General features: G+C 42.2%; 1 protein-coding gene across 2 annotated transcripts in view; it reads right to left on the bottom strand.

The window, feature by feature from the left end:
• The window catches only part of LOC114786544 (alpha-1,6-mannosylglycoprotein 6-beta-N-acetylglucosaminyltransferase B-like), a 106,539-nt gene that overhangs the window by 16,069 nt on the left and 67,450 nt on the right, over positions 1-23,020 (bottom strand). For both annotated transcript variants that reach the window (XM_028973735.1, XM_028973736.1), the window contains one exon: positions 4,948-5,079. In XM_028973735.1, the coding sequence (XP_028829568.1) occupies positions 4,948-5,079 (132 nt within the window). The remainder of the gene's footprint in view (positions 1-4,947; positions 5,080-23,020) is intronic.

Here is a 23,020-nt window from a genome sequence, read left to right as displayed (position 1 = left end):
CGTATAAGACAAAGATGAGACAAACGGAGATGTTTTTCTGAGAAGAAAAGGGTGAAGAAGTGAAGCAAAGTAGTGCAGAAAGGATGCATGAAACATTGATGAGAAATCAGTTCTCCCCTGGCTCGGCATGGCTGAGTCTTCCTTAAACAGATGAGACATCCCCACAGGCAAAGGGGAAACCAGCTTTAAAACCACTCTCCCCCTTCCATGCTTTCAACCCCACCCCCCAAAAGAAAAAAAAAAACAGCCATGTCAGAGTATCTGTGTGCGATCAGAGGGAAGACTAATCTGGGCTAAACTGCTGCACCGCCGCAGCAGTGTCCTCGTGGGGACCCTATCTGCCAGCGAAGAGATTGTCAGCCACTGAGCGGGCTGATGTTGTTGCTATTTGCATGCCTGTTTGCGTGCATTTATCTCTGAGAAAAATGTCGCAGAAGGCTAATCCACTGGCACCCGCGTTTCTGCATGAGCGAATGTGTTTTAGCCCATCGACCCACATTTGGTAGCAGGTACTATGTTTCCTTCTGCAGATATGATGATGTAGTGGCAATGATGTTGAAATGAAGTGACAATTCTCTATCTACAGGATTCTGGATTGTTTTTCCATCATGTTTTAGCAGCTTGCTTAGAATGTCAGTGGTGGTGATACTAAAACAAAGTCAAAGATATTCAAAGCATCAGTGCTGACCTGTAAGTACTATTCTAGCACCAGGGAGAGGTTGCATCAGGCCAAGCCAATCCACATTTTTTCTTGAGAATGCAAAGCCTTGGGAACCCAATCTCCAGTGCGTATCGTCAATGCAGTAAATTCCAAACAGGCTCGGTCGATACCCAGAGAAAGTGTTCAGATGGTAGTGATATATAGGACTTCCCCTGCTTATCCAGCATCAGCATCTCTCTCCTGACTTGATATGAAACTATTGGCTGCGTCCCGCACTCGGACATTATTAACGAACCTCTGAGGAGACAGGTACATAAAACTCAAGTAATTAAACAACCTTGAGGGACTCACAAAACTCTGGGCTTGATTAATGATTCTTGTCGCCTCCAAATAGGCCCAGGCCTGATGGCATTCTCTTCCTGCTTAGTCCCAAAGAGCCTCGTGAGTAAACAACACATGAAGATATAGGTCAGAAGAAGCCATCAAATATGCGTGTGGCCCTTTGGGGACATGAGCTGAAATGAGGTCATGTGGTTTGTCTAATGGCGTATCCTCATAATAATTATTATCAGTCATACAAAATTGCATTATTGTTGTTACCATGCAATCCATTTTATCACAAATGCAGTATGATGCACAGGAACTGCATTACTATTGAAATGTCATCTCCACATGTCTAAACCATCCCAACCCTGCCTCTCTCACAGAGTCTCGAACCTACGAAACAGGCTGTCCCTCTAACATTTTCATTTCCATCACCTTCATCACTTCCAGCTTCAGCTCTGACACTTCCAACTCAGCTTCCTGTCTTTTTGTCAGAGGTGCTGTCTTGAATCCATACAACATAGCTGGTCTTTCCACTGCCATATAAATCTTCCTTTCGCTCTTGCCAACACCCTTCTTTTAAAAGCTGGGTTTGAGGGTGCATTAACCTAACTTCAAGAGAAATTAACTGTAAAGACAGCATCTCGCTCTCAGTACGAGATTAACGGATGTCAGATGCCGGTTTGTCTGCCAGCTAAAAACATGGTTGCAGGGAGGATTTGGGTGGTGCCATAGCACTCTTCAGCAAAGAAAAAAAAACTCACGATGTAATTGGATTTTAAAAATACATGGCGTGGGTGCCTCTCCATGATCTGATGTCACTTTGAGTCAAGTTGTCTGTCACTCTGTGAATAGTGTGTGTAAGTGTGTGTTTGTGTACCGGAGAAAAAGGAGTTGTGTTCCCTCCATCTGTTCTCTGAAGCACTGGGATCAATAATAGTTTCACCACAGAATAATCATCTGATGCATGATGTACTAGTGGATGCCCACAAATTCAAATCAGCCTCGTTTTTAGTGTTGCTAAAAATCTTTGACTACCAGAGAGGTTTAAGTGCCCATTTCTTTGCTCCTTGACTGATTAACAGTCAAGGAACCTATCTTGAATATGGGACAGTGGTGGCCTAGCAGTTAAGGAAGCGGCCCCATAATCAGAAGGTTGTGGGTTCAAATCCTGAGGTGCCACTGAGCAAAGCACCATCCCAACACACTGCTCCCCGGGCAAATTTCATGGCTGCCCACTGCTCACCAAGGGTGATGGTTAAAAGCAGAGGACACATTTCATTGTGTCACTGTGTGCTGTGCTGCAGTGTTTCACAATGACAATCACTTCACTTTCACTTCATCTGTCAGTCAGTGGAATCTTGAATTCCCACTTGTAGTCACTTACATAACATCAGATCAAGCTCAGGTAAGTTGTACACTGGGGCAACTATTACACTTTCCATTGTTGTTAATTATATTAATTAAAATGCAATTTTGCATGTTATACAACCGTTGTTTGTTCCTATGAAGCTGCTGACAAATATTCCACCACTAGGGGCACAGTGCACAAAAGGGTTCGCCTGGAAGTCATTCAGAGAATCAGATGGTGGAATTTTGTATCTGATTTTTGAACATGATCAATGTTCACATAATGACACATATCCTTTTAGCTGCCATGGAATTGTCATGTCCTGGTGCAACGGACGGCACTTTCTTTTTTTTTGCTTGTTTGTTTATTATGGGGAAAGATGGTTGTCATGATCCGGTCCGGAAGGAGTTTCACGTTTGTCATGTGTAATGTTTCCTAATCGTTTTCACCTGGGCTTAATTGTATAAAGCTGCCCTGTTCATTTCTGTTCACTGTCGGGTCTTTGTTAAGTTACACGTGACTGGCGAAGGTGTTCAAAAGTTGGCAAAATCCTCTGCAATTATTGAGGATTGAGCTGGAGGAGTTGGTGCTTGATTTGATATGTTGATTTGATATGTTGGACATATCTGTCATGGCTGCCCACTGCTCACTCAGGGTGATGGGGTTAAATGCAGAGGTCAATTTTCACTGTGTGCACCGTGTGCTGTGCTGCTGTGTATCACATGTGACAATCACTTCACTTTCACTTCACTTGATAGGTCTGAGTCTAATTGTGATTTCCTTTCTGCTGCTTGCAGCACCCTACAATTGCTACATATTGAATTAGAGAGACAAGGAGTAGGAGAAGATGTCCTCTTGGGTTTGGAGGCTAGAGGACAGAGGACAGAGGAAGTCAATTGATGAGAGTTATAAGATAAGAGTGTGAGTGTCTTTGGCTGATTCAAGCAATCAGGAGGAGAAGGAGTCAGGCTAAGGAAGAAGTGAAAGGGCATACGAAGCAACTATTGTAGAGACTGAGTTGACATCAAGTCTAGTGAGGTGGTAATGGGTGTTGGTTTTTGGTGAAGAGGGAAAGGTAATGCAGAAAGAAAGGAAGAATTAGTCAGAGACATGAAGTGGGTGGTAATGAAGTCTATAGTTTATGATGAGCGACTGAAGACTAGGCATAAGATATTTTCCTTTTTGTGAGTTGAAGACCAGTTGTTGCTTGTCAGATTGAAGGAGTAGAGGAGAGGAAAAAACAGGAGGACTGCAGTATATCCTGTGAAAGACTGAAGTCTCCAAGGAGGATTAATGGGGTATCAATGGGGTTCTCACTAAGAAGAGTGTCCAGGTGGACGGAAGACAACAATGTACCAGCATGGTGATTCTCCAACACGCGGCCCAAATTTTTACACTTTCCCCATGTAAAAAAAAAAAAAAAAAAAGTGAAGTGATTGTCACATGTGATACACAGCAGCACAGCACACGGTGCACACAGTGAAATTTGTCCTCTGCATTTAACCCATCACCCTGAGTGAGCAGTGGGCAGCCATGACTGGCGCCCAGGGAGCAGTGCGTGGGGACGGTGCTTTGCTCAGTGGCACCTCAGTGGTACCTTGGAAGATTGGGATTCGAACCGGCAACCTTTTGATTACGGGGCCGCTTCCTTAACCGCTAGGCCACTACTGCCCCTGTATCTCTCTGACTGGTTTGTGGTTTTTTGTGTAGAGACATGCACCTTCAGCAGGAAGCGCGGTGGCTCTTTTCTACATGTTTTACTGTGGTTGACCCAATAAACTGTGTTCCTTTCCCTTACCCTCGTTAACTATTGGTTGTGACAGAAGATAAATTAAAATCTGATGAGAGAGCTGCTGGTGTATCTTATGTGGGTTATGTGGGTTTATCAGTTTTATACTGTGAATGGCTGTGTGATTACGGCTGTAACAAAAACATGAGAAACGTTTAAATGAACACAATTTATGGAAAAAAACTGTATTATAAAACAGATAGATAAAATAGTGTGAGAGGCTGGTGTTGTTCTCATGTTGTACATAGTGTTTATCAAACTATGTCATCAAACCACATGAAAATTACACAAAGACACTAAAAGCGATCATGGAATTTCAATGTAATTCAGTAACTTGTATCTCCAACAGCGATGAAACAACTGGTCAATCTACACAGCCAGAATAGAGATAGATCAGTATCCTGGTTGAGAATACTGATGATAAACCATTGATTTACAGATCGGTCCCTCATATATTTACCAAGGCATCAAGATCCTGGAACATGGTACATAGAACAAATCTCTTCACTTGTAGACACACATTTAAGCCCCAACTACTATTATTATATACAAAGACAATTATATAAAAAGTGAAAATATGGACAAAACTATGTGGGCTGTGAGAGAAAGTTTATTTCCATCAGGTACCTGCTGTTTCATTTCAGTTGACCATGGACTCTACTCAACCAAGTCACCATATTTTCTCATTGCCAGAGCCTCATCAATCATGTGAATAAACTTCCACATTATATTACGTCACAAAGGTTTTGGGTCTCAGCATGTTTTTTGAGGAGTGAACCAGTCATTGGTTGCTGATATGTGGTCTGTGATTGGTCTACTAACTTGTACTTCTTCAGCGACAGGCCCATGTGTTGCTTCATCTGCTGCAGACCATGGTAATCCGTGTAAATGAGGTCAAAGGGCAAGGGACCAGTCAGGGGACAGCTTCCTCTTCCGGGAGGCACACCCAGAAACCTGCCAAACACAAAGGTGTCAAACCATCAAAAGATGAAATACATAATTGAAACCTAAAGACCTAGATGGTCCTCACTGGCATGTAACAGCCAAGACCAGAGTAAAGGAAATACATAACACTCCAGAAGGAGGAATCTTCACATAAGAAAGTTTCAAACCTGGAACAGAGCCTTTCCCAACTCTGTCATTACTCTCTATTACTTTTTCTCTTTTTTTTCCCTCCACCCTCCAGTTTTTAAGGTTTGCATTATTGAAGCAGTGGTGGAGGGAGGTTCATACCACTTCTCATTTCTCCCATTTCAGTATCACATCCCTTTTATGCTGAGTTAATCCACTACAAAGTAAGGCACTCTTTAAAGTCTTTAAAGTATGGATAACAGGAAATGAGGTGAAAGGCCGACGTTGTGGCGATGAGTCGAAAGCATCCATTAGGCACATGAGTGGAGGAAACAGAGGAGAACCAAGCCCAGTTACTGTTAAACCCTGTTATTTGCAGATCGATATGTGAACAGCCGAACAAATGTGTTGGACTATCAACATTCAACAATACTAATGAGAAGTTGCTTTATATCCACTTACCCAACAGTAGAGAGAATGAAGTGTGAATTTAAAGTTCTTTTTCTTTTGTTGTCATGATGATTTTTAAAAATAGTTTAAATCCAATAAAACATTAAATGAAAAGTGGTGGAAGTTCTATATTGGTGGAAATGTGCATATTTCCATCACCAAATGGTTTTATAATGGAAGAATAAATTAGGATGAGGACCCATTCACCAGACATCAGTGCCATAAAACTGCCAAACACTTAATGCATCATAACATTTTCTCATTTATGTTTTGCCATTTTCTGATAACCCCACAAAGAGCTAGACATTCTTCTGTTTAATCATAGCATTATCTGAACAACAAAACAAAACAAAACAGTCAAAAAGCAAAAAGCTAAAAAAAAATCAATGCAGAACTTTGGCAATGTGAAACCCTGGTACTTCAATATATCGATGTTTTTATCCAGGCTGCAATGTTATCCAGCTTGATTGCTTATTCCATCTCTACAAGGCAGTGTGGCAGTGTTGGCCTATTGGGTAAGGAAGTGGACTCGTAACCCCAAGGTTCCACTGAGGTCCCCTTGATCAAGGTACCGTCCCCACACACTGCCTTTCATGGCTGCCTACTGCTCACTAAGGGTAAATGCAAAGGACACATTTGTTTAAAAGCACTGTATACTGTGCTGCAGTGTATCACAATTAGAAGGATAATTGCTTCAATACAGTGGTTTGAGTTACATAAGAAGTTAGATGTATGACTCTGTCATACATCTACAAGAATTACTTTTTAATAGAAAGTCACTTTTTACTCTTTTTACTGATATTGCCATTGCATATACTGTGAAAATGATTTTGGTAGTTATAATTTTGGCAACAGCAAATGCTCTTTTGGGTCAGGTCAGTTTAAGGCAGTTTGGGACGGGCTCAGTCTTTCTTGGACTCAGGCCGGCCCTGAACTGCAGGCTAGTTGGAATATCTCAAACAGTGCATAACACATCTGGACACTAAACTGTCATCCATACATTAAATCTTGATAAGAGCACACTGGAAGTGGCAGGTAAAACGTCCCTTGCCCCAAGGCAATTTTGTCTCAACCACACACTTGATGTATCACATTCAGGAAAATGCCAAGATGCCCAACCGGACAGATTCCTGCCTGAGGGCAAAAAAAACTTCTTCTATTTCCCTCGTACTGTTCCGTTGCAGCGTTTCATGAGTCATTAGTCTTCCTGTTTAACCAGGAGAATCTGACACCTCCTGGGACTCGGTGGTGAGGGTCTTATTTCGCTTTGCTGGGAGTCCTTTCCCTTCTGCACCGATCAAATTTTCAGCTCAATGAGAAAGCGTCTTCTGCCATTTTACTTAGCCCCCATGATGAATGTGCCGGGCTTAATGTGCTACAGCCATGACAGGTCTCAAGTTAATTCAGCCGAGCACCACAAACACCGCAAAAAAATCCCTTCACCCACCCAGCTCTGGGCCGCGGTTACTGGTGCAGAATTTAAGGCCAGCCCTGGCTCTTCAGCTCGGCTCAACAATCTAGCGCCACAGCATGACTTATGAAGCAATTTTCTTCACAGCAGAGTGCAGATATAGCTTTTGTTGGTGGCTGCAGTTGTGTTGCATGTGCTTTGATTAGGATTCTGTACGAACGGCCTCTCAATTCTTCGGCAAAAAGAAAACATAAATAATTTATGGTTGGGAGTGGTAGTCAGGAGCTGTTCGGGGGCAGATGCGTCACGGGGGCTGTTAGTTTGCAACACTATTGTGCCAGTCATGCACATATAAGCTTTTTCTTTATTTATGATGGCAACACTCTTGTGGTCGTAGGCAACATATTGCGTGAAGTGGGGTGCATGACCTGGATTTAGAACAATGCACTTTGCAGACTTTTATAGCCTTTACATCCACTAAAATGCTCATGATAAACATGAATGGTTTAAGAACCCAGTGTAAAAAACCACACATGAAGACCATGTGGTGTGGGAGAAGAGAATAGAGTGTGTAGAAAAAACTCTTTCTCCCTCCACACAAAGCACTGTATTCAACCACTCCAATTTGATGTTACCTGGCAGAAAGAGGCATGGCACAACAGAGGTTAGAAATGAACAGTTTCTAATTTATTAACACCGGTAAATAATTATTGTAGTTACATGTGAATATTGAATGTAAAAAGGTACCAAGGTTACAGAGAAAGTAAACATGAGAAGAAAGAGTAAAGAGGGAGAAGAGAAAGAGAAGGGAAAGAGAGGGAAACCCCCCTGAGCAAGATAGCTCAGAGGTCCCTTTTCCACATGTGTGCAGACATTTATACCCCTGGCCTACAGGAAGTTGTCACTGGCCTACAGGAAGTTGTCACTGGCCTACAGGAAGTTGTCACTGACCAATCAGAACCTGTTGTTTCTGATGTCACGTCCCCAGTGCCTCCCATTTGGTGAAGACAAAGAGGGTGGGCGGTCCTGACGGCTGATACTTCGCACGTTGACGTCGGACAAAAGACATGTAAAAACCGGGGTGTCGAATCTTCACCCACAACCGTCGACACAGGAATGTTACACTTCCCCCTGCAGACATCTGTTATGCAAGACAAAGCAGGCTCCCGCGATGTCCATTCTTACACCAGGGAACCAGTGACTGTTGAAATGCTGATCATGGTAGAATGCTGTATGAACAAAACACAAAGAACTGTTTATTCTTGCTTTTATTTCAAAGTTCAAAGTGAAGTGATTGGTGACTGGCTTTGTTCAGTGGCACCTCAGTGGCACCTTGGCAGATCGGGATTCGAACCGGCAACCTTCTGATTACGGCCCGCTTCCTTAACCGCTAGGCCACCACTGCCCCAAAGATTTCTATCTTTAACCTAATAACCTTGCCAGCAGTGCAGAATTATCCATGACATCCACATTTTCATTATGCATGCACACTTTTATGTCACCCATTCTCGAGAATTGTGTCAAAACATTTCCTCTCAAAATAAATAAAATTACTTATTCACACTTTAACTCAACATGTTTTTGGTCAGATGTATTTTAAACTATAAAATGGGTCATGTGTCAAGTCTGTTGGATGGCTATCAACTCCATCATCAAGAATTAACAGCTGAACACTTGCAGAGTTCATAAAGCGTATTTTCCTGCACCTTTAAATTTTCTAATTTTATTGTTTATGTCTTCTAATTGACCATTTCTCTTTTGTTAGATTTACATAAAGACTGGATTTTGCCATCATCAATAGTATAAACGTTAATACTCTAATTATATAGAATGGCCACTCCCAATCTAACTCTCCACCCTCCACTGGAGATTTACTCTCCTGCTGTTGAATTAGCTGTTTGACTTAACTGCCATTAGCCAGAGCATGTCATCCATCCCGGAAATAACGTTTTTGACTAAGGGGAATGATTTTGCGGCAGGGGACCTGTTATGAGATGTTTAAATGGCCAACTCAGAGAGGAAAGTGCTTGGCAACGGGGCCGGGGTGAGCACAATTTGTCCACCAAGCTCCCAGGGGGCACATGACCACCTGTGGGTTCCCCTACCCAGTAGATGAAAAGGTCAGCGGGGAGCATAAAAACTTCATGACCCCAATGGATGCCTCAAACTCATTCATCAAACTTCTTTGTTCTTACCAAACCTCACGCCGACTGCCTGTTTTTGGATCACTCTTCTGGATAACCCTTATTTGTTCTTATCTGACCCCACGACCCTGTTCCACCCTTGACGACCCTCATGCCTCAGCCTCTGAAAGCCCACATTCTTCTGGTACAGACTGCTTCAGATTGACTTTACTCCAGCCTGCGACCTTTAAGTACAGCTACTGCAAGGTAGCTATCTAGCGTGGATTTAATTGGCTAAATACAGCAAATATATCAAATCCCATATGGGTGTATTTGACAATATTAAATATTGTTCTGTCATGCATGTGTTTAAAGAAACCAAGTTAAACCAACACGCAAAGTTTAAACATTTTTGGTGACACTCAAACGTTGATAATGACATTTTGGAAAACACTATTTGTGAAATTTTTTATAAAATGAAAAACTGCCTGGCAGGCTCTGTGTGTACATGCAAGTGTGTGTGTGTGTGTGTGTGTGTGTGTGTTCATTTTGCAGTGACTTCTTAGTACACAAATGCAGATGTCAATGTTTTTCAGGCTTCTGTCGGTGATCATTACAGAACAGCATCTTCTGTGTGTGCATCTTTGTGTAGATGTGATTATCAGTCTGTTTTCTCTATGCATTTATCCAATGTGCTAAAAGCTGAAGGCATCATTCTCAAAAACAAATCACCTTCTGAAGGGCACAAATTATACACACCAACTGAGCAATAGGCAAAAATAACATTTCTTTTCATTCAATAACATTCAAATCTTTAGAGTAACACTAGGTTATTAAAACTGCTCATTATCAAATCATATGGGGTTTGTCTGGTAATGTTGCTAAATGTAAAATAAACTTTGTACAGTATGTTGGCTGGCATCATTTGTGCATTACAGTATTTATACTCTTCAGTGTTCAGTATGACCTTAACCCAGCCATTGGGGATGCACCTGACCATTCAAAACTTCCGCCATGTCAACTATGAAGACAACCAGACTGGTTGATCTGTTGTGGCAACCCCCAATGGGAAGAAATGTGTGGTATAAGCTTCTCAACCCTAATTCTAAATAAAGGTAAATTAGAATGTTTTGTTCACATGGCATGTAAGCAAGCCCCTCCCACCATTCACCTGTGCGGTTCTAATGCACCATTCAATCTGCCGAGGAAGTCAGAACTTACATTTACATTTTACATTTAAGGCATTTGACAGACGCCCTTATCCAGAGCGACTTACAATCAGTAGTTACAGGGACAGTCCCCACCTGGAGCAACTTAGGGTTAAGTGTCTTGCTCAGGGACACAATGGTAGTAAGTGGGGTTTGAACCTGGGTCGTCTGGTTCATAGACAAGGGTCTTACCCACTAAGCCATCACCACCCCAACTTAAAACATTGCCTTTTACACCTAAAACTTTGCCATTTTACAGGATAATATAGCCTATTAGTTTTTTTTTTTTTTTTTAAGAAAAAACGCAACAGGCCATCTCTGTTATCATCTCACGATACAAAATGTTAAGGTGACTAAATTACAGACATTATTTTTCACCAAAAGCTTTATGTAAAAAGAACCAAATGTTCAAAGGTCTAGACAAGGCCCTCTGATGGAACTGTGCAGTGAGCCTCACCCCTCCTTAACTAAAGATGTCCAGTGCCCATCTCCCTTTTCCCTTCATCATCCCATTAAGAATGAGCCCCGCCGTGCAGCTCAGAAGAATCGGAAAGTGGTATATTCTCCTCCCCCCTGCGCTTGCTGCATCAGTAATGGTTCTGGGCATTATGCAGCGTCCTCCTTCAGCCAGCCAGCAGTGGCTAAATCAAGAAAAATGCGGCGTCTACTCCAGGCCGCTCTAACTACCCCCAGCTGACCTTATTGCTATTCCGCTGCTGAAGGTGCGATGCACAAACTATTATAATTACATTATTGATTTACGCTGGAAGCGAGCGAGCAGCTGCTACTCACACGTCGCATACTGGCTGGGGTTCGACAGCTAGGAAAAAACTTTACTGATAGCATGGAAATTCCCCTCATCTTGGACAAAAATCACCATAACAGTAATGCACCATGAATATAGAAGAGTGCATTATTCTCAACTCTACTCGAAAATCTCTAAAAGCACCATTTAGTTCAAGTGAACATGCACATGAAAGTGTGTGTAGCATCAAAGAGTGAGGCAGTCAATATTTTAATGTAACCTTTTTTGGTAATGCTCAATCACATTGGAAATCTATCAAACAAATGATCACAAATTCAGTCACAATCACAATATTATACTAAAACAGCAAACAGTGAGCCTTAATAAAGCTTGTAGATACTTGTAGTTCAGTAATTTAAGGTGGTATTTGGATGTAGGGTAGATTTTCCACTGATTATTTATTGACTGATTTATTCATTGGTATTATGAGTGCCCACCTACTACCATTGGCACAAGACTTTTAGGAATGCTCTGCCAACCCTGTTTCTGTCCATTTCTGTTATGAAGAAAACCAAATGGCTACCAGTAGTCCATCAGGTCCGTCACCCCAAGGTTGGGAAAGGGAAAAGGTTGGCGGGTTTCACATTTGCTGTAAGCAGTTCCTTGTCATGACCTAGCCTCACACAGACTGCCTGTTGGATTGACCTAGCCTCACACAGACTGACTACTCTTTTGGATTATCCTTGTCTGCTCCTGTTTGAACCCAATGACCTCCACCCATTGCTCCTTCCCCAATGACCTGAATGTCACAGCCTCTGAAAGCCCACATTCTGTCACGATCCGGTCCGAAATGGGGTTACTCCGGTCCGGGATCCAGGATCATTGTCATGTGAAATGTTCCCTAATCATTTTCACCTGTGTTAATTGTATAAAGCTGCCCTGTTCGTTTCTGTTCACTGTCAGGTCTTTAACGTTATGTTCCATGTTCACCAGTGTCAACATTTACATTTACATTTACATTTACGGCATTTATCAGACGCCCCTTATCCAGAGCGACTTACAATCAGTAGTTACAGGGACAGTCCCCCTGGAGCAACTTAGGGTTAAGTGTCTTGCTCAGGGACACAATGGTAGTAAGTGGGATTTGAACCCGGGTCTTCTGGTTCATAGGCGAGTGTGTTACCCACTAGGCTACTACCACCCATATCAACATCTCGGATGTCTCCCCTGTCCTGTGATTCACCATTAAACCCCTGTTTCGTGATGTCAGGTGAAAGCGTCCTTCATTTCTCGTCACTCTTCATCCTGCTCTCTGTGCACCCGCCTCGTCATACCCGCATGTACGTGACACATTCTTCTGGTAGCGATCGTTTCTGATCGTCTTCCTTTCAGCCTAGATGTTAGAATGGTTCACTAACTTTCCTTGCATGCCAATTTGGAAAGCTCAAGCTCTCCTCGTCAAAGCAGCACCACCACATGGGCACCACTGCATAGCCATCAACCTTGCACTCCAAGACCTCAACACTGACCCCAACGTCGGTATGGTGAAATAACGTCATTCAGTTACAACATGAATCAAAGGCACCTGATGGCGGTCTGGAGATGTTTTAAAAAGTTGAAAGCTACTTTAATATAATTGATTTATATGTAAGGGGCACTGGGGCAGGGATGAGTAGACTGGAGACTTGAGAGTGCTTGGGTGAAGGGACACAGTACAGGATGTCGGCCCCAGGAACTGCATGGCAGTGGTGAAAGCACACGGCTGGATCATGGGAGAAAGGGGCAGGTGAGAGGTCGATAACATCGATGGCAAGTGGCAAGTGTAATCCAAAAGGCGTAGTCGGGCAAAAAGGCATGTGAGGCGTTTGTCCGAAAGCAGAAGAAAAGGCGAACAGCAAGAAAGGAACGAATTCTCAATGATAAGCAGGCACAGATCCAAGATGGCCGCCGAGTATTTATAGAGAAGGGTGACCTTGATCTTGTCTGTTTCTTGGTGGTCAGCTCGTGGGCATCTGTGCACCCTCTGCTGGCAGGGAGGTGGACCATGAACTTTGACATTTACCTATAAATCTGAACTGGCTAAAAGTTTTACTTTGAGTCTTCCTAAAATACTACATAGGTTCATGTAGTGTAATAAACACAGACAAACAAACAAACAAACACACAGACTCCCCCACACACTCACACGCAGCCACTGTGAAGATGCTGACAGCTTTTCTCAACAGGGTGAAGAAGTCGATTCCACTCTGCAGTCTTTGCTGAGCGACGAGCAGAAATTAGCATTATTACAGAGCATATCTGTCGCATCACAACAAACAACCATCACCACGTTTGCACATAAATTAATCACCGCGTCTACATTTCAGATCCATTTCTCATTGAAATCAACACGTCCAACTCTACTTCATTTCAAGCATGGCCGCTCCAAAATGGGCTGTTTGCTCATTGAGGGCGATACATAGAATTTTTTTTTACTCAAAATGACATTAGTCTGACCCCATTTTGAGCCTATTCCCCATCCCAGTCTGAAGAAGGGAATTGTGAAGTTGATGTCATCAATCAAGAGTTTGTCTAAATAGGAAGAGTTGTGTTTTTTCAATCTCCACAAGGAGAAGAGAAGGGCAAAGCCCTCGCTCAGGAACCTTGGGAACAAAACACTATGGGATATAGCACATAACTGTGCAAATTGGATATTGATTGACTCACAGAACTGTACAATAGACAATTGTCACACTTAAAAATGACTAAAAGGGAACACTTACACAGATTAACAGAACTAACATAAAGGACGTCCTCCAGCCTCTTCCACATTATATTCATCCTTTTATTCACTACTGTGCACTTCAATTAAGCATTAAAGGAAACTGTTTTGTCGATGGCATGAAAAACAAAACCAGACTAGCCCCATAGTAACATTATTGCATTGAATGCACAAAATAATAGTTTTAAAATAGTTTAAAGTTTTAAAAGCTCAATAAGTCACTCCATGTAATTCAAAATGATCCTGTATTTTCATAACCGGTATGTTCCTGACAAAATTCCTCAGTATATGTGTAGTACTTTTATTTTAAAATGTATTGTGACCGGGATCGGCATGGATGTCTGAGCGACACCTCCAACTCAACCTATCCAAAACCGAGATTCTGATCTTTCCGGGAAACAATTCCCCTCAGCAAAACCTTTCAATTCAAATTGGCTCGCTACTGTTAACCCCCACGGCATCTGCAAAAAGCCTTGGAGTTTGGATAGATGACAAACTGAGTTTGAACCATCATGTTGCTGCGATCTCCAGATCCTGCAGGTTCACTCTCTACAACATTCGCAAGATTATGCCTTTTCTCTCGCAACAGGCTACGCAATGGTCATCTCCAAACTCGACTACTGTAACTCTCTCCTGGCTGGAGCCTCTGCAGTCACCATAAAACCACTCTAGATGATCCAAAATATGGCAGCCCGTCTCATTTTCAATCAGCCAAAATACACCCATGTTACACCTCTTCTTACCTCTCTCCACTGGCTCCCGGTAGCTGCTCGCATTGAGTTCAAATCCTTGATGCTTGCCTACAGGGCTGTAAATGGAACTGCGCCCTCCTACATCAACACACTACTACCTAGATACACTCCTACACGCTCTCTCAGATCGGCAAACGAAAGGAGACTAAAAATTCCTTCTTCACGGGGTCTCCGATTCCAATCAACTCTGTTCTCCGTTGTTGTCCCTGGCTGGTGGAACAACCTGCCCTCCTCCACACGACTAGCCGAGACTACCACCACTTTTAAGAAGCAGGTGAAAACCCTCTTGTTCAAAAAGTATTATAGACAAATCTAACACACACGCACATGCATACACATTGCACAAACAATACAAAATCCATTATAATTTTTCTTCGTCTTACACCTAACAATCTCTGAGCATGCTCCTCGCTGACAACTTGAGCCTTATCAGGGCTCTTAGTTTGTAAACTCAATATTCTATAGAAATCGAATGAGAATTGCTGGTGTCTTCCTCTTGTAAGTCGCTTTGGATAAAAGCGTCTGCTAAATAAAGTAAAGTAAAGTAAAGTAAAGGGATCAGGAGGTAATACTCCATTCTAGTGTTGTTAGAAATATAATAATTACTAGATGACATGAACTAGACACATAAATGCGACATATTTCTAGGCTACTACCACCCCACCCCACACCGTACAATTGTACAAATGTTATCTTACTACTATGCTACACCTGATGGACATTCCTTCCTTTTCATTCTTTTGGGTTGTCTAAAGACTTTTTGGCTGAAGGGTTACAAATAAATGTGTTTTGGTCAGGATGCCCATTTGTATTAAAAAGAAATACTTCCTCATTGGTACAAATTTTCCAATTAAGCGCAATAAGGAATAATTAAGATTTATGATTTCGTAGTGTAAACTTATGACATGCACTTGCGCACAGCATAGGGTCGGAAAACAAATAGAGTATAGAAGGAGGAGTGTCAGTACCTGTTGCGTTCTGGCTCACATTTTTCTGTACCCTAGCAGGCTGATGAAACACTTGACAGCCAGCAGAAACTTTACACATGACAGCAATCAGGCGTTACAGTAGCATGTTCAGAACGCATCCAGCAGACTGAACGGGTCTGAAACCGTGAGGAGAGAGTGTACAAAGAGTGGATTTCTGGGGTTGAGTGAATGTGTGGTTTGTCTGCATTCTGCTAACTGGTGACACATACGCTGTACTACAACTAAATATTTCTGTAAAATGCATATGTGTATTTTTTATGGCATAAAAATACATATTCACAATATTTTCAGTCTTTTTACCTATGCCCTCAGACTGCCATCCACAGCCAATCCACAGACTCTGGTCTGACTGCCAAAACCTCAAACATCCTTCATGAAAAAATGTGAACCATGATTGAGAATATGCTTGTGTTTGCCCACCAGTACTGGAAATTACAGTCCTGGAAGATGGGGTTTTCTGCTATTACTGCAGGATCAATACAGCAAGACAAATGTGGGCTAAATACGATTTTTTGCTCAGTCACATGGAATCCGATATTTTAAATTCCGATTTATGCCACTTCAGTATGTGGTCATAAATGAATACAGATCAGATGTTGTGCAATGTAACTTCAGTCAGAAACATAACATGCTACATCACTGTTGATCAATGTTCATCATATGGGACAGTGGGGGTCTATCAAATCCAGTGGGTGGGTTCAAATCCTGAGCAAGGTAATGTCCCCAAAGACTGGTCATAAAGGGTGATGGGTGAAATGCAAAGGAATAAAAAAAGAAAAATCACAATTCTGCACAGGCGGAACTCACCACACAGAGGTTCACACTTTTGCCTAATTTCCCTACAATTGCCTACTTCTACAAGAGTTTGACGCCGCCTCTGCCTCCATGCTTGAGATTTGTTTTCCCGCATTTATTGTTTCCTTTATTGTTTTGTGCACATGCAGGCCAGTTCAGTACAAGCAGTGCACAATGAAAAGGTTAAGGTTAAGGTCTGCACTCTGAACGCAGCCTTACTGTCCTCTTCTCAGCACACCAGTGTCACAGAGCCTCACAGAAAAACCACAGCTGTTTCATTCGGCCATGGCTATCCCTTCCGGCTTCTTCATCACTTTTGGTGGAAAACTCAAAGTCGAGTTTCTTTTTTTTTATTTGATGAATTGCACATGGCTGCTGCTCCTTTTCCATTTTACGACACACACTTTTGTCTGGAGGGCCAAATTCAGACTCCAAAAGCTTCACTGCTGCTACAAAAGCTCAGGACATTTATGAAGGGGGAGAGGGGAGGGGTTCGCGAGGGTCTTTTTTTTCTCGAGAATTAAGTTTTGTCATCAAAAGAAAGCCTGAAGCCTTCCTCCCGTGGCGAACCTTGAGAATACAAATGTCACTCTGTCACCTCACCTGGCAGAGTTTTCCAATTAATGAAATCTGTGAGCATCCAGCCAGTGGTTTTCTGTGGAAAGCTGTGGCGGCAGATATTACAGTTGCGCAAATGCGTCGCGAGCAGGGGCGGAGGGAGATGTTGATGAAATACAGTGAAACATGGCAAGGTTGCTAACGAGCGTGACGATCTGAGCTGAGGGGTGTTAGCATTAAAGCTACAGCGGTATGTGTGCCACAGTAGAATCCTAAACCTGGGCTCAGTTCGCAGAAAGGTATCAGCAGGGGTCTGCATGTTGCATTTATAGCGTAATGCAGAACAAGTGCGCACATTTGGTCCCCGCTAAGATGAAGTGTTGTATTTAGTCCCCACTGACAAAAATACAACATGCACACATCTGGATGAAAACCGTGCTACATAAACTGGAATTGTTGATATAGGCTGAACAAAAGGGGAACACATGAAGTTTTATTTTGCTTTTATATAGGTGGTCCCCTAATACAGTATCTGAAGTCTCTTTCCAAAATCCACTTTTATCCAGTCCCACAATGAGATTTCGGTGTCTGCAGCTTTAAATGCAAATGTGGAGGAGAGAGGTGGTAAGAGGACGGTTGAGAGAGGCGGCCTATAGACGTGAGTGGGCATTCGAGGAAATGACATCATCAACACTATTCACCAACCACAATGTTTGCCGCAAAACAGGAAGTTTGAGGACCATACATGTGAAACGGGTAAAAATATAACCTTTCCCCTTATGGCGACATAAGAGGACAAATTCCAGATCTGACCGTCTGAGCTGCTGCTCTCTGAACAGTGAAGCAGAATGGCCAAATAACTCTTTACACCTATTTCATGATAGGGGACCTTTAAACATTTGGCTAATGTTAATGCTAATGCTGCCTGTACAATTAATTTTAAATATGATAATCATTTATTAGTCCCAAAAGTGGGAAATTAGCTGCTCCACGGGTGCCCACTGCTGACTGAGGGTAATGGGTTAAAAGCAGAGCTGTGCTTGTTGTGCGTCATAATGACAATCACTTCACTTTACAATAGAGAATGTCACGTTGTCATCATATTAAGTCCTCACAAAAATGACTAAATTGAGTGTCTCTGACTATCAGATGAACACTGTAATACAAGCTGAAGAATGCATTGGAACCATCTTACACAGGAATCATGCAACATTCAGCAAATATACACATGGTTGTCAGGCTCTGGAAGGGAATTCTCTGTGTCCATGGTTCGGGCTGGAGTTTCATGTTTGTCCTGTGTTACTATGATTCCTGATTGTTTTCACATGTGTATGGCTGTATAAAGCTTCCCTCTTTGTGTCTGTTCTCCGCCAGGTGGTTGTTGGTGCTCTTTGTGCTTCGTGTATTAAATTCCCAGTAAATGAGTCGTGCATATGCCTCCTCCTTCCATGTCTGGCCACCATGACAATAGTACATATGTCCGCTGTCATGTTACAGGCTGACAGGGATAGATATCAGCAAGTTTCCTGGGCAGAGAAACTATTTTCCTTTCACGTTTGCACCACACATGGTGCAAATAGATCTGTAAACCGCTTTTCCCCACAGTCACATAAAGTGAATTCAACTCTCACTGAAGCTACCACTGAAAAATGTACTCTAACAGATTTTATTTAAATGGAGTGTAAGACATTTACAGCATTTATCAGATGCCACTATTCCAGAGTGACTTACAGGGACAGTACCCCCCTGGAGGAACTTAAAGTGTCTTGCTCAGGGACACAATGGCAGTAAGTGGGCTTTGACGAACCTGGGTCTTCTGGTTCATAGGCGAGTGTGTTACCCATTACTACCACCATGGTAAGAGCATGGTGGCACCAGCTATTTATCATCAAGTGAAAAGAGCTGCGTTTTTTTGTGACTGATGGTAGAGTAGAGAGGAGTGACCGAAGGAAGAGAAACAAAGAAACAGTCGTGCTTTGTGTGTCGTTTGGAGTGTGTTATGCAATCGGTGTAAACTTAGGTGTAACCTGGGAAGCAACAGCTCTTTAGAAGGGAAGGTACCAGCGATGGGATGCCCTGAGGCGCTTCAGTAAAAGCAGTTCGCTGTCGCACACATTCTGCCAGCCATCAGAGAGACAAGATTTAACATCTTCAGTGCAGCACGCTTTATCTATGCAGTATGAGTGATTTGCTGTAAAGCTGTCATATTACTATCACATGCATATTAATATCACATGCAGTCATGTTAATTTCACATGCATTAAAACAGCAGTAATATTTCTGACATTATTGCATCTCCTTGTTTGACCTTCTTGAACACCCCAATTTGTAGCACTTCTACAGATTTTTATTAAGGATGTCAGAGTTAACGCACTAAATCTGTACAAGTAATGAATAAATAACATGTTATACATTTTTATTGGAACTTTTATTCAGACACACTAGCTTGTGAACACGATGACCACAAAGTCACAAGATCAATTCTCACTTATTAGGATTGTGTCCATGAGCAAGACATTTAACCCTGAGTGTCTCCAGGGGGACTGTCCCTGTAACTATTGATTGCAAGTTGCTCTGGATTTAAGTGTCAGATAAAAAGCCTTGTAATGCAATGTGTGTGTGTGTGTGTGTGTGTGTATGTGTGTGTATGTATGTAGAAATGTCACTCTTCTCCTCCACCTGTCACACTGACTTCCTCGATGTCTCGTCACTGTAGCTGCAGTCACTCTTCCTCCACCGAGACGAGCAGAAACACACAGCGAGATTTCACATAGCAACACAGGGGGAGGTAGAGAGAGAAGAAAACGGCGGGGGGAGTTTAGTAAAATGTGATTAACGCGGGCTGCATCACAGCACAGAAGACAGAAGCGTTAAATGGATTACGCTCAGACGGTTCGGCCCGTGCTGACAGCGCCCCCCAACCCACCCCATGACTAATGAGACTGTACATGTCAGACTAACTAAGCATGACGCATCCCCATCCACACCAACCATGCCGGAGCGGAGACCAGAAATCCCATAAGGGTTGGAAAGAGAGTGATGGGAGGGTAAAAAATGAGAGGAGGGGTGTTGATGGAGCAATTCCAGGAGCTTTGGGAGAGCTGGCAAGCGCTATCTTTAACTTCTGACTGCAGTCGCAGTGGGTGGGTGGACTGGTGCTGAGGATACTGGTCATGATACTGGAGCAGGTCTGGGCAAATTGGAGTGTGTGTGTGTGTGTGTGTGTACTTCTACAATATAAAGTGGAGTATCAAACATACACAAACATGCAAGTGGGGATATTAAGGTGGAGCGCACTATAAAAAATGTTTCTTTGCAGAAAATAGTAATCAACTAAAAAGAAAAATCCAAAACGATTAAGATTGGAGTATTGTTTCATGTCAGGAAGTTTTCCTGACATGAAACAAAAAAAATGTTCAACTAAATACAATACAAGTCTTGATACATAGCATTCATTATGTTACACATTACTTCCCTAGGTGTGTGTTGTGAGTTGTGATCTTGTGAGTTTTTATCATCTCGTGAGTTGATTATGACTATATTAGCGTGCAGGTTTGTTTGTACTTGTGTGTCACACAACTCACTAGTCCACAAAACTTACTGCCCACAGTACCACCCTGCAAACTTCTGTCCCTTCAGACATGCCTCCAGCATTGCCATTGAGGTAAGTGGCCAGATAATTAGCTCTGACACATGGGAGGACCGTTATATAAGATGCCGTCCAACTCGAACCTCATCCCACCCATCACCCAGGAGCCCATGAAACCGTCTTTGACGTCTCTGACAAACAGGAACACAAGAGTGGAACTGACTTCCAGCCAGCAAGTCCTTCACAGTCTGCCAGGACTTCAAAATTCAAAATGATTTAGGTCTCAGAGAAAATCACATGATAACTAGTATTACTTAAAGTCAAAATAATGTGGCAATTGATACCAACACATGCTAACCCTACCTTGAGTCTAAATGACGTCACTTCTGACATGAAGCTCTAGCAGCACCTACAGCAATAATTTCCCTCACATTTATCTCATTTCATTTGTAAATATTAATTTATATTATAGTATAGTATAGTATAATTATAGTATAATTATAGTATAGTATAATAGTATAGTATAGTATAGTATAATTATATTATACATTATAATCCTTTCTCACATTCTAGCTCACCATCGGACTGCCGACGGCCAAGTACACATAAACATAACCCAAGTGACTTCGGATTTTAGACATGGCCAAATGGGATTTCACCCAAAACTAAGAGGCATTGGTGCAGCAAAACAATCCACTACACACAGAGTAATAGAGCACGATTTAAGTGAAAAATTGTGTTTACAAGTACCCTGAATGCCCAGTCCATCTCCAAGCACAGGTCACCTAGGACAAACAAAAGGTCACAACCCAATTTTGAAGACAGATGGCTGTATTTTTGAACACCTAGGCCCCATGACAAAAGACATATGAGGAAAGTGAATGGGATATCTTCTGAAAATTAATGGTTAAAGTGAGTGGAAAGACACATGCAACACGCTCATTTCGGAACAGTGAGCCAGTATAAGGCTATGTTTTTTTAGTTTATTTTTTTTACTATTTGGAATTTGCAGTAAGCTTAATCAAAAGTTTTTTTTTAAATTTGTTTTTGTTTTGACCAGACAGTTTTGAGGTTACTTTCCTCACTAAAGATTTACAAATCTTTAGATGCTAAAGATTTACAGTAGCTAAATCCCCCAAAGCAATTCACCTTTTCTGCAAACATGTTGCAGAGTTCGTGCTCATGGTTTGTAGATGTTTTTGCACATCTAGCTCTCCTAACACAAGGCCTAAGAAGAAAGAAATCGTGGTTTCTGTAAATTAGTCACCATACACGAGTGGGAAAACACCTGCACATTTCTCTAAGTACTGACGTTTTTCTCCCAGAAATTAGTATGCAGCTACCACTTTGCTACTCTGTGTAAAAAACGTAATACCACCCTTTTGCTGCATTTTACTGAGCATGAGTGACTGCAGGGAACATAGTTCAAACGTTCAGTTCCCAAGATCCTCCTCTAAAGCCACATTAATGTGTAGGGTTCCCTGTTTATCCTGTGGGGGGTGTCTGAACATACTAGGGATGTTGGGGGAACATTTCAAACACATCCTGTGTATGTTACCGTGGGATGTCACAGGAACAATTGCTAAACAAGTATGACCTACCAAACCATCACAAGAAAACATAACTTAGGCCCGTCATCAAGCAAAGCCTTTGGAAACAAACAAGCAAATGACCCAAATATTAATCATGAAGCATAGCTCAATGGTCATCGGAGAAGCAGGTCTTGGAAGTGGCTTTAGTGCTCCACCATTCAAAATAGTTTCTGCTACCTTTCTGAGCAAAGGGGCAAATTAGAATAGAATTTTTATTAGATGGGAAAAATATCACAACTAGGGAAAGAGAGAGAGAATGTGAAGGGAAAGATTTAAAAGAATAAGCACTCCTACCATTTTACATCTTCCTTTACCCTGATCTGCTTCTTTGCAGCCAGAAAATGAATTCTGCATGTGTCCAACTCAAGTCTTGTATAAAACAGCAGCCTCTCACAGAACCTGTCACTTAACCTTCAACAAAAGCGAGCAAAAGACGCAGAGACACAGACACAGACAAAAGGGCAAGAAATAGACAGCGCCTCCCTTATCACCTTCACCCCACAGCACAGAGTGGAAGTACCAGGGAGTGTTTACACAGTCCACGGTACAAATAGAAGATCTTTACTGTACACAGTTCATAATTCCAATTTGGACCTCATTTTCATTATCTCCCACCAACACAGCGTCTCTTTGGCATCAACTAAGAGGTGCCTTTAATTTGCCCCTGGGTTTCTGGCCAAATTTGTGTGCCATCAATGGGCGTGTTCATCCAAAAAAAAAAAAAAATTAGCATGGACTTCCTTAATGCATTTTGCTACTTTCAGGTTAATAAAACCTAAGGCAATCTGCAACTGCAACAAAAAAAAAATTGCCCTCATAAGTTCCATCTTTAAGCATTATGGTAGAAGAGA

This window comes from Denticeps clupeoides, chromosome 3 (genome assembly GCF_900700375.1).
Source record: "Denticeps clupeoides chromosome 3, fDenClu1.1, whole genome shotgun sequence".
NCBI classification, from domain to species: domain Eukaryota; kingdom Metazoa; phylum Chordata; class Actinopteri; order Clupeiformes; family Denticipitidae; genus Denticeps; species Denticeps clupeoides.
This window is presented reverse-complemented; position numbering and strand designations above follow the sequence as displayed.